At 36.5% G+C, this 15,846-nt stretch overlaps 1 protein-coding gene across 1 annotated transcript; it reads right to left on the minus strand.

Moving 5' to 3' along the window:
* Window positions 1-805: 805 nt before the first annotated feature.
* LOC130417328 (alpha-2-macroglobulin-like) lies at window positions 806-11,614 on the minus strand. The gene is made up of 34 exons (XM_056742829.1): window positions 11,479-11,614; window positions 9,818-9,998; window positions 9,584-9,740; window positions 9,435-9,487; window positions 9,320-9,340; window positions 9,074-9,239; window positions 8,915-9,002; window positions 8,726-8,843; window positions 8,524-8,644; window positions 8,327-8,436; window positions 8,075-8,245; window positions 7,525-7,755; window positions 7,230-7,442; window positions 7,006-7,155; window positions 6,753-6,878; window positions 6,400-6,493; window positions 6,158-6,302; window positions 5,812-6,037; window positions 5,608-5,734; window positions 5,416-5,534; window positions 5,277-5,328; window positions 5,086-5,169; window positions 4,743-4,919; window positions 3,992-4,067; window positions 3,759-3,915; window positions 3,579-3,653; window positions 3,331-3,493; window positions 3,048-3,241; window positions 2,746-2,958; window positions 2,538-2,662; window positions 1,366-1,447; window positions 1,198-1,281; window positions 1,023-1,128; window positions 806-942 (listed from the first exon to the last, which is right to left on the minus strand). The coding sequence occupies exons 1-34, from the start codon at window positions 11,556-11,558 to the stop codon at window positions 902-904; spliced, it is 4,326 nt and encodes a 1,441-aa protein (XP_056598807.1). The 5' UTR covers window positions 11,559-11,614; the 3' UTR covers window positions 806-901.
* Between the last annotated feature and the right edge of the window lie 4,232 nt (window positions 11,615-15,846).

Below are 15,846 nucleotides of genomic sequence, written 5' to 3' on the forward strand. Positions count from 1 at the left end.
TTAATTTACTTGGCATAGTATTTTTTTCATGTAGTTGTGAAACGGATCGCGGAGGAACCGTGTGGATCATACTCTATGGTACGGAACGCATGTGACCCACGGATTAACTATTTTAGCGTATCAAAATAAAAATTACTTGCAAATCATGATCATAACAATAGTACATTTTAAAAAAGAAATCCTTTTTCATTATTTATTTGTTCTTTATTCATTTAGTTTTCTTTTTTTTGAGAAGACCTTCCAAGTGTATAAAATGATAACTCAGCGTCTCATACGTGCTCAAAATTTAAAGAGACAGTGACAACCTTATATTGAAATCGCCATAAAAATTGTTTTATGTTATGTAACATTAAGTCTATGACTTAATTATTTTGTAGTTAGAATGGACTAAACAACATTTTTTTATTAGCTAAAAAATTATAAACAAATGTTATCACTCGGTTATCATTTCACAATTTTGCAATTCCTTTCAATGTTGTCCCAGACAAATGGATTACCTGTACCACATTTGGTTTGTTGGGTGGTGGTCACCCTATAAAGGTTCTATTGGTTGTATTCTGTTCAAATGTTTTGTGTTGCTTTAAAATACTTCAGGAAATTGTTAAGGACTTGTGTTGGGTAAACGTAAATTTACCTCAGTGGTCTTTAAGCTTACAAGAAAAGTTTTAAACAGATTTTTTTTGTACATGGGCAAAAGTTCTGGATTGTGGCCTAAAGGACCATATTTAGGGAAAATAAAACATGACAATAAATCAAATATCTGAATCCTTTTTCACTTTGTAGCTCAGAAACCACAGCATAACAATTATGTATTTTTAATTTATTAGCAGCAGGTTTAGAAAGACAAAATAAGGCTGCAAAATAAGAATTAATGTATCAACTGTCCTGAGGCTGGATGCTCTCATGCACAGGGAGAGGAATAAGCAGTCTCTGACTGGTCACCTGAAGGAGAAACGGCACATTTCAGTATCATACTGTAAAGGAGGAAAAACAATATGTGCAGAAAACTGAAAACCCATTACTTGGTTGATAGTAGTCATAGACTTTGATCACAGCAGAACGGAGACTTTTCACTGGAAAGAGTTGTTTCATTTGTAGCCTGTAACTCATTGGAATATTTTTTGGAACCTGCAAGAGAGAGAACAGGCATCAGTACAAATATAACACTTTCAACCTTCAAAACTAACACTCCCTCACCTCCTTTAAATACACAATGACACGACCATCTTCTGAATCAACCCGTTCAACCAGTGGTGCGTATGACTGGGGTGTAGTTCCAAGCTGTGTACAAAAGTAGTTGACTAATAAAAAGGAGTGATGTTTAATGGCAGCTATTTACAAATCACTTCAAACACTCAAACTGACCATTGAGGTGTCTGCCGTGAAACCTGATAGAAGTTTAATGTCTACTATGACCATGTTAGTGCTATCCTGCGGTCCATTGTATCTGCAAGAAACGAAATGAGCAACATGTTACATTCAGATATACTGTAGCCAGTGTTGTGCAAGTTACTTCCAAGCTGTACTACATTACAGATTACTTGTTACTGTTATTTCAACGTAATTCATACCTTACAATATTACTGTCTCAGAATTTTAATACGTTACATGACCCCTGTATTACTTTTGAGTTACTTTCACCAAAATAACTACAGAAGTAGAACTTAACATTCTAAAAATCGTCTTTGCATTTTTATTATTTTCAAAATTTCAACATTTCATTCATTGTGCAACGTGACATTCACCTGACGAAACATTGGTAAAAACAAAATTCGGATGCATTGTGTCTAATACTGCCGCTATATTTTTCTCTTTGGTTGAGCTGAGCTCCCGCGTCCCTCCCTGATCTGTTGCCTGTGTGTCAGCACTTTGAGAACGGGCCGGTCCTGAAGAAGCCAAGTATTCATTCGAGTATGAATACACATTAAGAATCTCATCAATTAACATGTATCCTTAGAATATAAATAAACATTTTGGCGACAGCAGTACATTATGATAGCAGCCCAAAAAGCAGCAACCTGCAGCTGCAAAAAATTTCTCGCAACTGCATTTTCAAAACAGCCCAATTATGCCGGAAAACCGCGATCCTGGCAACAGTGGCGCTAGGATTACTGCGCACAGGGCAGGGCCAATAGCCTCTGACTTTTAGCTCAAAGACTGAAATCATGCCAGCCACCGGGAGATGACCACGCACGTCTATTCCCAAACAGTATCCTATAACTTACTTGTGGGATTTTTGAGATGTTAATGTCTCGCGGACGAAAAGTGTGTTGTAACGCAAGCGTTACTGAACATGTACAGAGTAAAATATTACTGAAAATGTATTCGTTTTGCACTTACACTACTCCATTACAGCAAAACGTACTATGTTACTGTAAAACATTACTTTTGTAACGCATTACTCCCAACACTGACTGTAGCACAAAACTAAACATCTTCAATTATAATTTATAGAATTTTCACAAAATATTTTCCTATCAGAAAAACAGGTTTAATGCAGACCCTTGAACACAAGAGTCAAAACCTTACAATCTTACCTGACAGAGAAGTCCATGATGAGATTTGGACCAGATGCCACAAGGCAATCTCCTGTAAGCTTTGCTTCAACGCTCAAAGTTCTGGTGGTCTGAGCAGGTGTTGGAATGTTGTAGAATAAGTTGACCTGTGACCACAGAATTACAAATGATGCCAAACTTTGTAAAACCAAAGAATCAAAATGACCAAGAAAACAATAGGGTGGCTCACCTGCACTGACACACAGGTTGAGCCCGTCGCACTTATACTATATCTGCCAGGAACGTTCTTCAGTCTCTTCTCCTGATACAGTAACTTGTTGCCCTGATTCACATTAAATCTGTGAGAGTCTCCTACTGACTGAACCATCACTGTGCTGGAACCATCAGAGATGAAAACTTTGGTGGCGTACAAAGACAAAGCCTGAAGAGCCACAACTGTGTCCTGATAACATCACATAATCATCATCACAACATGAAAATGCATGTGGATAAATAAGCAGGTACACTAATGTTGCTTTCTAGTTGGTTAACCTGTGTAGAGGAGAATCCTCCATAGGCGTTCTGCTGCTTCACAAGCCACCTGACAATCCTGTTAGCATATCCCAGCTCAGCTGTAGTGAGTGAATGTGCATTAAGAACAGCTAACAGAACATATGAGCTGATCTCCACTCCAAGAGAACCAGAATCATCACTAGATCCCATCTGAGTCCAGTGCAGGAGACCTCCTTTACAACACATAGAGAGACAAGACTCATTATTTGATATTAGAAACAAGTCATGAATTGTTGACTGAGAACACCATACATATCTTTACCATCTGAAATGGCAAGAGTATCTAGCTCTTTTAAAAGCTGCTGTAGGGTGTCAGTGCCTCCAGCCAGACTGAAAGTGTAGGCAAGTAGTGCAGTAGTGTAAGTGTTTTTAAAATTCCCAACGGCGGACCTCAAACAGGACAAACTGTTAGTGAGCACAGGATCCTATAACACAAACAGAGAAACAGCAGGTGTGTGTCAGTATTATTAATCTAATAGTTTCTACTGTGTTCTCTGGTAATGAACTTACAGTCACTGGAGTTTCCAGTTCAAGGAAAGATGCAGTGATGTAGGCAGTCATGGTCACATTATCAGTTACTCCACCCTGTTATTCATGAGAAATAAAACAGAAAAATTGGCAATAGTCTAAATTGGAAAAGCAACATTGTGTATACCAGTCACAGTATGGATCAAGCAATGAATTTCAAACCTTCATTCCATTGTTGAACAGTCTCCCCTGCTGCATAAAACAGCCATCTGGACCCTGTTTGCTTATCAACCAATCCTTTGCACTCTGAATAACATTTGGATCAATGAAGATGTATTTCTGTGCTTTGCCAAAGGACCTCATGACAAATGCAGTCAACCTGGAAATGTGAAAATAACCAAATTTAGTGACAAACATATACTCAAGATGACAACAGTAATAATATATACACTCACCATGTATTACCATCACCAAATCCAAATGTGCTGAACGCACCATCAGGATGTCTGTAGTTCAACTGTCTCTGGTATCCTGTTTAGTGTAACATCACCAATTTCAGTAAAACATTTTTGACTGTTGTGCTTGAATATGAAATAAGTCAATTACACCTGCGGCATTTTCCATCCCAAGCCAGCCTCCCTATGGCCTGAGTGTAAGGCACTACTGACTCTCCTGTAGTCACAAAGGGAATTATTGGCCTAATGTTACCTTGACAACGCCGACTTAGCACTCTGAATCATAAACTCGGTTTTTAAAATTAAACCATGTTTTATATTTCTTGTTGATTATTGTCTAATAGTCTTATTTAATGTTTTTTACACTTTGCATTTAAAAAGGAAATATAGGACAAAGGAAACCTATTTTACAATAAAATAAATGATCTTACACTATATTTTTACCATCTTAAATCCTATTTATCAATTACAAACAGTGTAAAACACAAACCAAATAATTGTGCACACATTTGTAGGTAACAAAAGCCTGCACCATATTTACTTCAAAATGCTTAACGGAACTCACTTCTTTGAAGTGACCATGGCATGTACCCTTTGCTAACAGACTTCTCAAAGGGCCTTTCCCTAAGGGATTCAGGTGTACACTTTACTTTGGAATGACTTAAAAATTGCATCACCTTCCCAAACGGCCCTTCAAGGGTGCAAAAATGCAGTTTGGAAAATGCCTGTGGTGGGTCAAGTACATCATTACCACTCTTTAGGAAGTCGACTGCTTTCTCTCTGATGTTTGAGGTGAGCTGCTCAGTGTTCTCCAGATACTGTAAAATGTAAATATTGGGAGAAAGAACAGCAATGTTTTGTTCTCCACAGCCGTACGGCATCCGTAATAATCCATCAAGATTCTGCAACGCACGGCCCAAAATGTCTCCTGCGAAAAACAGCCAAAAGTTATTGTACACCTAGTTTTGTACGCTTTAAAACCTACAAGAACTGAATTCCAATTATAATTCAGAAAGGATTTTTTAATTCATGGATACATAATCCTAGTGTTATATCCCAATAGCAATCAAATATACTCAATGGAGTCTCTTTACCAAGTACAGAGACAGAAGATCTGGCTGACCCTCGGATTACATTTGGTGGAAGTGTCAGCATCACCTCCTCTGAAATTCTACTTCCTATCGAATCATAAATCACAACATAAAAGACAAGCACAAAGAGCAGTGCGAGATCTAAACAATGGTCACTACCACTACATTGAGAAATGTGTCAAGTGTAGACAAACCCCGTGGACATAACAACCAACTGTATGTTATTGTTCTTTCAACTCCTTCAGCCTTAAAATAACAGAAACACATATTACACTCAAAAAGACGTCAGATTTAAATGGCAAAAAACTGACGATTGATTAAAAGTGTGCTGACCAATACAAGTAGACTTCGAGTGACTATGTCAACACGTCCTCTCTCTGGTACGCTCACAATCGCATTGTCACACATGCCTTGAGAAATTGCCTGTGCACTGACGGTCACATTCATGACTCCTGTAATGGAATCACTGAAATTAATGTCAGTTTTATTTCGAAAAAGACTAATGTGAAATTTAACTAAACTGACCAAGAGCAAGTGGAGTAAGAACCCATGAAAAAGTCTTTCTCCCATTGACACACAGACATGTTGAATATGGAGATCCAATAGAGGGTCTAAGAGTGAAGTCTGAGGATGGATCTGGAGTTACTTTAACCTGTCCATTAAATATGGAGGATTAGTTCAGATCGTATATGACAGAAATGTGACAGAAGATGAATTGAGAAATCTCACCATAATGCACTTGGACAGATAGTTGAAGACGGTGGCCTTCAGCTCAAAGATCTCTCCACGAATGATGGAGTAAGGCAGAGAGGGCTCCAGGAAGAAGGGCTGGAAAACTGTCAGTTGAGCAGGAGGAGCCAGACCCAGACCTTCAGAGGACAGACAGAAGACATCCGTCTCCCAGGTGGTGATGGTGTCAGGAACCTTCACAGGAATCTGCGTTGATCCAGAGACCCTGTGAAGAAAGCGGATCACAGTTAACACAAATTCTGGTTTCCAATGACATGAGATAACAGGAAAAGTGAATAAACTCATGGCATTTGCTTTCATTTAATTTTTTTTTAAGTTGACTTACCCTACTTCAGCAAGTTGCCAGAGCCAAGTTTCTGGGAAGACTGTTCGAATGGTCACTTCGAAATCGGAATTTACTGCAGTCAAACCAGCACCATCTACTAGTGGCGCAGACATCGCAACAATCCCTGGGTTACGCCGATAATACACTTAAAAGCACAAAAGAGGAGATATGAATACAGATCAGATAGTGTACAACAGTGGCTTGTTTAATAAAGTAAGTGGAGGGGGAAAGGCATACTATACCATCATAAAAATTGCGCTGATAATTGAGGCCTTTATATGTCAGACACTGAGGTTCTCTTACAGCCAGATTTGTAGCAACCTTCAAGCCCACAGCCTGTTAAAAGCAACCAATCGATGTACAGTATAAGGCAGATGGACTTATTAAAGCAATAGTTCACACAAAAATGTAAGCTGTCATGTTCTCAGATTCTTCCAAACTTGTACACATTTCTTAGTTCTGATGAACACAAAGGAAAATATTTGAAAATGTCAGTTACCAAACAGATCTTATTCCCGCATTGACTCCCATAGTATTTATTTCACCAACTATGGCAGTAAACAGGGGATGGTGATTATTTGTTTGGTATAATCACCTTAAAGGCTTCATATGCACTGTCTGTTCGCACGTCTCGACGAGGCCTCACTTTAAGACACTCCTGCTCATCTTCAACATCATATGGATAATCTGAAACTGACTGCACTGGCAACAGGCCGAAGATCTGTAACAGTCGTATCAGAAGGACCAGATGGTCACCACGGTGTGAGGGGAAAGTCAACTTACAGGTACCAAAAGGATCTGTGCAACTTTATTTGGAAATAAAATTGCGAAATGAAGTACATGGACACCTTCTCTGCATTCAGACGTCTTCCTGATTCCAAGATGAGAACGCTCTGATCTACAGCACTGACGCCACACAGTGAACCAGGCCGAGCAGACAGCTTTACAGTGTTTTCTTCACCTGGAACTGCTGAAGCAGGAGAAAACTGCACAGACACCTGTGGCCAGAACAACAACAGTGAGGGTGTGTTTGTAATAAAGCTCACAAAAATAAAACCATACGCATATATACCTGGTTTTTAAAACACTTTTCGATGTCAAGAACTGTGTTGCCAGCAACCACATTGTCACTGGGCAGAAGACAGTATGCTAGAATCTGTACAGCTGGACTCTGATCTGCTCCAACAAACAGTTTGAATGAGAACGAGCCACTCGCTGCTCCATTAGAAGTCTTCACATTAACATTATTATATCCATGATGAACTATCACTCCTCTGGACAAAACCTGACAAACAAGCATCACAACATTACTACGGCTTTGCCAGCAGAGACCACATGAAATCTCATATGTAGTATTTTATACTCACCATATAGATGACTGCAGTGTTAATGTTGCTAGCAGTCTCCCCAACAAAGTTATACTTAATGGTTACGGTGATCTCAGTATCACACTTTAACGGCTGCTCAATTTTCTCTATAGTCAGTTCACTGAAAGTTTGGGTGTACGATGTGGCAGGCTGGAGAGGTCGAATAGTTTTTTCGTCAGTAGTGAAGTATGGCTTTTTATAAGTATAACGCACTTCTGGAGTCACACTTGCCTGAAAAACAATGAACAGCATTTGTGTCCTGCTAAATGTCAAAGTTCACTAAACACTGAATTACAAGGTCTGTTCACCTTCAAAATGAAAATTGTCATTATTTACACATCCTCTTATTTCAATCCGGTATGACTTACTTTCTACTGAAAATTTGGGTAACGGAAAACCACTGGTCCCCACTGACTTTGGCAATGGTTTAGGGTCTGTAAAATAGAAGTCAACGGGCAGAAACTTGCTTTGCTACCAAAATACCCTAGATTTAAAATGACAATATTTTCAGTTTGAAGGTGAACTATTCCTTAAACACAAAATAGCATACCATCAGATTTATGTCACTGTTAGGAAGACCAGCTGTATTAAGAGAGAAGGAGACGAGTCCATTACTGCCTGTAGTGAGATTCTGGAGCACTTTTGAAGCCCAACTTTGACCTTCCAACAGATAGACTGCTGTGTTTTGAATTGGTGACCCATTTAAATTAGCAACTTTGATCTGTGGGGATAAAATGACAGAAAATAAAGCAAAAGTCACGCAAGACATTGAATAGCATTAGAATTGTACAATTGTACTTGCCTTTCCTTCTAGAACCGATCCGTGTTCAAAAACATCAGGGAGATCAACAAAGGTGACCTTCCCAATTTCATACGTCAGGGATACGGTTTCAGATTTTGTCATGACAGTGTCTGTGGAAACAGTATCATGACACAGCTGTTAAAAACACTGTCAGACGCATCTGAATTTTTAAAACAGCATGTCAATGCAGAGCTCACCTGTTCCCTCCTCTGTGAGATTTGCTTGAACAACAAGAGAATCTTGCAGATAATCCTCAAATCTGAAGTTTGTAAAGGCTGATGTGTTGAATGTAAATGAGGCACAACCAGTCTGATTCATCTAAGAGAAATAGAAACATACACTGTAGCTGCTTTACATGACCAAACCCTACCATCTGAAAATAACCAAATTACATGTCGCACCACAGCGGTCTTTGTTCAAACAGGTACGAACCACACCAGGAACAGAAACATATTCAAATGGATTACGGCACACCTCCACCCACGCTCTACCAGGTACAGGTTGGTTGTATGTGTACCTGAGAATCGGTACAAGAATCAAGTTAAAGAATGAAGAGCAGCATGTGAAGGTGCATAAAGGAAAGGTCACTCACTTCCACAAACTTCAATTTTCAGTTCTTCTTCACCAACACTGTGTGTCTGCGCCGTTTTAACAGTCACTTCAAACTTGGGCAGAACTAGTGAGTAGCACACAAAGTTAGTAAAGACTTCGTACTGTGCAAACCAGAGATGAACTGCATTGACTTACCATACTTCTTCACTTCAAAGTTATGCACGATCATCCTTTCACCAATGTAAGCTTTCAGTGCGTACATGCCTTGACGGGCTTCTGGGTTTAACTGATGAGAAAGCTGCAAAATCCACCTTATTGAGGAAACATTTGTCCACTGACCAATCCTGTTACTCTGACTGTCCTATTCAAGTAAAAATACAAAAAATGAGTTTGTAAAAAGCTGTTGTAGATCATTAGATGTGCACTGAAACAATGACGTACCTCCACGACTACCATAGAGTACTGTGAAAAAAATGTATATAAAGAATTACCATTTGTAGCATTCAAACATGACATTGAATCTTGTTACAAAATATATATATATAAATAAAATTACCATCTGATCAAGAGGAACAAAACTGCTATCCATGGTAACAGCCCTGAAATACACTGCAAAATATGAAATGTGTTTAGTCTTCAAATCACACCATTGACATTAAAAATAAGATAACACAGATATCCAACAAATATGAATCTTTAATTCACCCATTTGTCCTGGATTATAAATGGGTTTATCAGTTTGAATGAAGGTCAAAGGATGGTAAGACCTAAACATCACTTTTCTTTCTTCAACAAACTTGAAAGACAATCCCTTAACTTCAACCCGAATTTTCTGCACCGATTCTCCATCTACACAAGGTGCCTGTAGAGAAACATTGTTTTATCACTCTTGATGCTTAAAATGTTCAATGGTGTGAACGCACACATCTGTTGTCAGACCTGGAAGATAAAGCAATGATGTAACTCTTCATTTGTTCTCTTCTGCAGCAGTAACGTGGTCTGGTTATCATTTCCTACAAGATGAATGTCCATTAGACCATCTATGGGCTTCAGGACACTTGTGCACAGTATGGCTTCAGATCCTGACTGGATCACCGCAGGAAATGTCACCAGAAAAAACCTGCCAAGAGTAACGATGACAACATTGAATCTATAGCTTTTAAACCCGTAGCGAAGAGTGGGGTAAGATGAGCCAGTGGGCAAGTTGAACACTTTTATTGTCCTTTAACCAGTTATTTCTGCCAGAATGTGAAAATGTGAAGCACATGGGAGAATTGGACAGCATAAATTGACTTTTAAAAACTGTTTTTAGCTTATCAAAGTAACATTATTGCATATCAGCTGTAATGGCTGGTACATCGAAGCAAATGTATCCAGGTATCAAAATATTTACGATGGATGTTGGTGATTTACCAACAAATAAAATAAAAATATTGGGTTAAATAGCAGCCCAAATTTGTAATCTAGCTCGTATTTTTCCAATGTGACAGCTATGGGACAAAGCAAACCACATGCTGTTGGTTAAATTGAGCCAGTGTCGACACTTAAGTTAACTTCAATTTCAAATTTAGTAAACCTGTATAATTTCGATGAAATATCACATAACTTTCTACTTTGTTATGTTTACTATGTATAGGCTACAGAGTTTATGGACAGTGTACACTAAAGTGCACTTATATTTTCTGATTAAAAAAAGCATTTTACACCTGATTTTACTCGTACAGTATACTGCATTTCTTTCCAACTTAAGTCACTGATGGCCTAAGATGTTTGGCATTAAAAAGCACTGTATTATGCCAAGAATAGTGAGAGCAGAAATTCAATTTTTGTTAATCAACAAACTCTCGGTTTAGTCTGTTTTTGGAAGGTCACAACTATGGTGTTTCAAAAGACAAGTTATTTCAGAAATGCAAACCAAAAGATATTGCAAAATAAAATATTAAAATGTAAAGTTTATTTGGTTATTTTTTGTTTAAGTTAGCTGTTGGTATTTGTAAGGGAAAATAATTATTGAATTACATTTTTAGAAGGCATGCCCAGTATTTCCCCATATGGTTCAACTTACCCCCTGATGCAGATCAACTTACCCCAATCATGCAAACTGAGCCACAGGAGCACATTTCTAAAAGACATATTTTTAAAACCATATGTCATAGGTGTGTTCTAATAATTTAGATTGATAGGAAACACCCTGAAATTAGAATAAATGCTTTTCAAGTGCTTTTAATACACTTACGCCTCATTTTGTTTCATCTCGAGGACCACAAAAGTAAAACATGGCTCGTCTTACCCCACTCTCTCCTATATACGTGTCATTATGATACAAGGACATCAGTGAACCCCGACGGCGTTTCGTAAAAGTAACACAATGATCATTATATGGGATAGTCCAATATTTTTTTGGTCCAAGCGTTAAAAACATTTAATGTAAAAGTCGAATAGCTACACAGGCATTAAAATGTCATCAGATTGTCTAACATTCTTGTCACCATTTATAATGTTTGGAGAGCAATGAAATAAAGTGTAACTTTTAGTTACTGTTAACGCTGGACAATTCCTTAATGGAAGATCAACACTAAATAAAAATGAAAATAGCTTACGGCTCTGATGTTTGTCCATTAACACAGCAGAGGAAAAACGTTAAAAAGAGCTCATGTCGAAATATCCGTTTGACATCCATTTTAAAGACGAGTGTCCAGTTTCAGATATTTCTCTCCTCTGCTTCAACACCGCAAACGATCACAGCTTCCTGAAAAAAACACACATTCCCAATGATTCATCATCTCACCAGGCAACCTGGATTATTTATATTTGTAAACAGTGTACTTTGGGTTCATCCCAATTACACCACAACTCACAGCTACAGATTCAGAGGAACCTCCGTCTGACTCCTTCCAGAAACTGAACAGCACTCGACAGAGACAGAAGTTTATCAGGTGCTTTACAACAGGTGCTTTGCAGTGCATTTATTATGTCTTTATTGTACTGCCTCCCTTCACGTGCTCTCGGACATTTGAAGGATTTGGGGTGACTGTCGGTTGTGTTTTTAAATTGGAGAGAGATAAAGTAAATGTTTATGTAACATTTTCTTCAAAAAGTGAGTTGACCTCCGGTTTAAGACATTTATCTTACAGATGATTAAAGTGTTTGGGTCAGCATTCTTATCATTGTGCCATAAACTACATTATCAATGACATGCCCTGATATGTTCTTACAGGTCATGGAGGAATGGGGGGTTGTTTGTAGTTTATGAATTGCTTAATGATTTGTGTGTTCTAACAATGGTATGAGATAATGAACCAAAAATGGTTTGGTTTTCCATTCTGACTGGTTTTCTGGAGATTTCTGTGTATCTACAATCTGGTGTGAAGGAAATTATTTAATGTTTGTGTTATTGACTCCTTTTTTATCTTATTGGCATTACAAATCAAACATGTCCCACATCTGGTTTAGGGTTAAACTTTTAGAACCAGGAATATGAAAAACACCTTCATCTTCAATTTGTTTAGTTTTACACTGTTATCTCAATGTTCTGATGATATCTCTAAAAGAAGGATAGTGCTACCCCCTAGTTTAGTTCTAACCATAGGTTAAAAAACAATTGTTTAGCGCTCTTTTCAAAATTCAAGATTGATTACCATATTCTTTAAAAAATGTAGATTAGTCAAATAATTTCTTTGCATGCTGTTACTCTCATCAAATACACAACGTGGATCTCTCACTACATATCAACAGTTTTGCTCAAAACTTACAAAGATATCTGTTTTACTACACAAGTTTGTTTCCTCAACCTATGAATGTCAAGAACATTTTTGACATATCTGAAGTTGTTCTCCTTTTGTAAACCCTTTTGTATAGTTTCGACATTTGCATTTAATGCTGGTAAAATCATTATATATTTTTTAGAAGTTGATTTGTTTGTCACTGTTTTGTCAAAATTAGCGAATGAGAATTTCAACTGCTAGCCAGTTCATGTAGGACAGCTTTTTCATTTTCTGACATAATCTACAGAAAGTGATAACACAGACATGTTTAGGCTACAGATTGTATTCATTTATTATGTACAGTTTCGCATTTGAACTTTTTCATATGTTTTCACACGTGTTTTTAGCTTTAATGTCTTACTTTACCACTTTTTAGTTATAATTAGTTGCATGGTTACTACTTTGCCGTTTTTTGTTATAATTGTCCAGATGACCTTTGTATTAAATAGTTCTTTGATTTTGTACAAAAATATAATTCTTAAGCTTTGACCTGTTCATTGTTTTGAGTTTTTGTTCAATTGTCTTATTTCCCTCACTGATTTATCATAAATGTCTCGCTTTAATGCTCGTAAGATCAACTGTTCTAAGTTTTCTCATTGTTCAAGCCATGTTTAAGAGTTGATTTGATTTTTTTTTTTTTATAAAATTTAGTATTTAAATCCTAAACATTCTTCATCTTAATGTCTCAATTTATTTTATTACACATCCGGTATTTCTGCTCTTGCGTAAGAATGTTTATTCTTATACATTGCCACCAATATTTGGCACAAAATGGGCATGCAGTCCCTATGAGCTAAATATAAGGTTGCTATGCTGTAGTTCAGTTGTATTTTACCAAACAAAGCATCTATTTAGCATTGATCTAGGTTCGTTTTTTCTTTGAAAGGAGGAAAGGAAAGTTGTTTAAAGTGTCAAGCAGAAAACCTGTTTGCCTGGATTTTACCCATATACAAACTGCGAAGTGTATATGTTTGTTGTTTTGCTCTTTGGTGGCATGGTTAGTTCTGGTTTTGTGCCCGGTGTTTCATTAGGTTATGAATTTGTTGAGGTCCCAATCTTAAAAAATACACAAAAAGTTTTGAAGCGATATTTTGTAATGTAACTGTCCTTACATGTTCTGCACTTCCTTTTTAGTAGTAGGCCTACATCTTAGCAAAGTAGAAGTCAAATTAAAACATTTGTCAGTCTTTTGGTTGTCTTTGCAGTTGTCACAATATGCTTATTCAGGTTTATTATTTGGCACCATTTTCACAAACATTACATTTTGCGGCATTTGTCATCACAAGGACATGAGTTTGTGTGGTCTCATTCTCAAGGTTCTTGATAACGTCTCAAGACAATGTTGGGAAGCAGTAATTTTTCCACTATGTTGGTAAAATAGCGCTTGATGAATGTTTTTCTAAGGGAGGGCTCTTCATAGACAACAAATTTTATTTTCATGTGGATTAAAACTACCTGATTTTCTGATTTTTAAAAGCAAACCTGTGTGTGTTATAGATTATATAATTTTTTACCTAGTTATTATATTCTATATACATTTTCTTAATGGTATATTCTACATTCTGTTGAAAGAAGTAGATACACAATTACATACTGTATGAGTTTGCTTGGTCTCATTCTCAAGGTTCTTGATAACGTCATGAGACAATGTTTTGAAGCAGTAATTTTCCACTGCCTATGTTGGTATAATAGCACCTGATGAATGTGTTTTCTATAATTTCATCATCTTTGGAAAATACACACACAAACACATGCACACAAACAGATTTGCTTTTAAGAAATTTAGATCATATCTATCAGGTAGTTTTAATACCATGTGATGTCTCAAAATAAGGCATTTTTAAACCACAGTTTTCCATAGTCAGGAAAATAAATTGTGACATGGTTCATACCCACATGAAAATAAAATAAAAACATGTTGTCAAATAACAGCCCTCCCTTGGAAACACATTCATCAGGTGCTATTATACCAAAATGTAGTTTAAAATTATTGCTTCCCAACATTGCCTCGTGACATTATCAAGAACCTTGAGAATGAGACCATGCACACTCATATCTACTTGTAAGACAATGCAAATTCAGTGTCCAACAGAATGTAGAATATAGGATTGAGAAAAGAGTATGTGATTTTATCCTAATTTTATCCCCTTAAATGTGTGTGTATTTTGTAAAGATGATGAAATTCTGACTTGAGAGTACAGACATACATTTTGTGTTGTATTTAATTTATTATTCTTTATTATAATTATTTACTATTTTCTTATGTATTTAATTGATAAATTATGGATAATATTCATTTTTATCTGGTTATTTAAATCTATATTACTTTTCTCAATGCTATATTCTACATTATCATGGATGCTGCATTTGCATTGTCTTCACAAGTGTCTACTCAAGAATTCATCATAAACAAGAATTAAACAAGAATTAAATGCATTCTTTATCAGCCGATGTGATATTAGTAAAAAATGAAAATGTAAAGTGAAAATGTAATGACAACTGCAAAAAAACACCAAAAGAGTGACAGTGTATTAAATGTACTTACTATTTAAGATGTACTACTCAAAATGTAGGACAGAACATATAAGGACAGTAACATTTCAAAATATCGCTTCAAAACAACTTTTTGTATGTTTTTAAGATTGGGACCTCAACAAATTCATAAACGAATGAAAACACCAGACACAAAATCAGAAATAAAAATGCCACCAAAGAGCTAAACAAAAAAAAAAAGCTGTCAAATATTTTATCTCACCAGTCCTTGTCAGCAACTCATTAAACCTTCACAAATAAGTGTCACTGTATAATAGTTGATTGTTCAAAGTTAAAATATTATTAGACATTTTTTTAAATATGGATAAGATTGTGCTAAATTTAATTATTTTGGATAGGTGGAATCAATGTGATCTGTAAAAAATTAAAAAGAGTTACCTTAGTTTATGGCATCAGGACAAGATAAATGAATTTCTTTTATTTGCTGTTATAATTGCCAGAAACTGCTTATTAAAGACTAATATAGAACAATAAATAATCAGAAGTCATGGAAAATATCAAACGTATTGTGTTGACACACAAGCGCAGGTTGTGCAGATGTAATTCTTGTAACCAAATTACATTGAGCAGTTTGTATGTGGGTATATTCCAAGCAAATATGTTGTCTGATTGACACTTTAAACATCTTTCCTTTCCTCATTTCAAAGAAAA

Source organism: Triplophysa dalaica, chromosome 3 (assembly GCF_015846415.1).
Source record: "Triplophysa dalaica isolate WHDGS20190420 chromosome 3, ASM1584641v1, whole genome shotgun sequence".
NCBI classification, from domain to species: domain Eukaryota; kingdom Metazoa; phylum Chordata; class Actinopteri; order Cypriniformes; family Nemacheilidae; genus Triplophysa; species Triplophysa dalaica.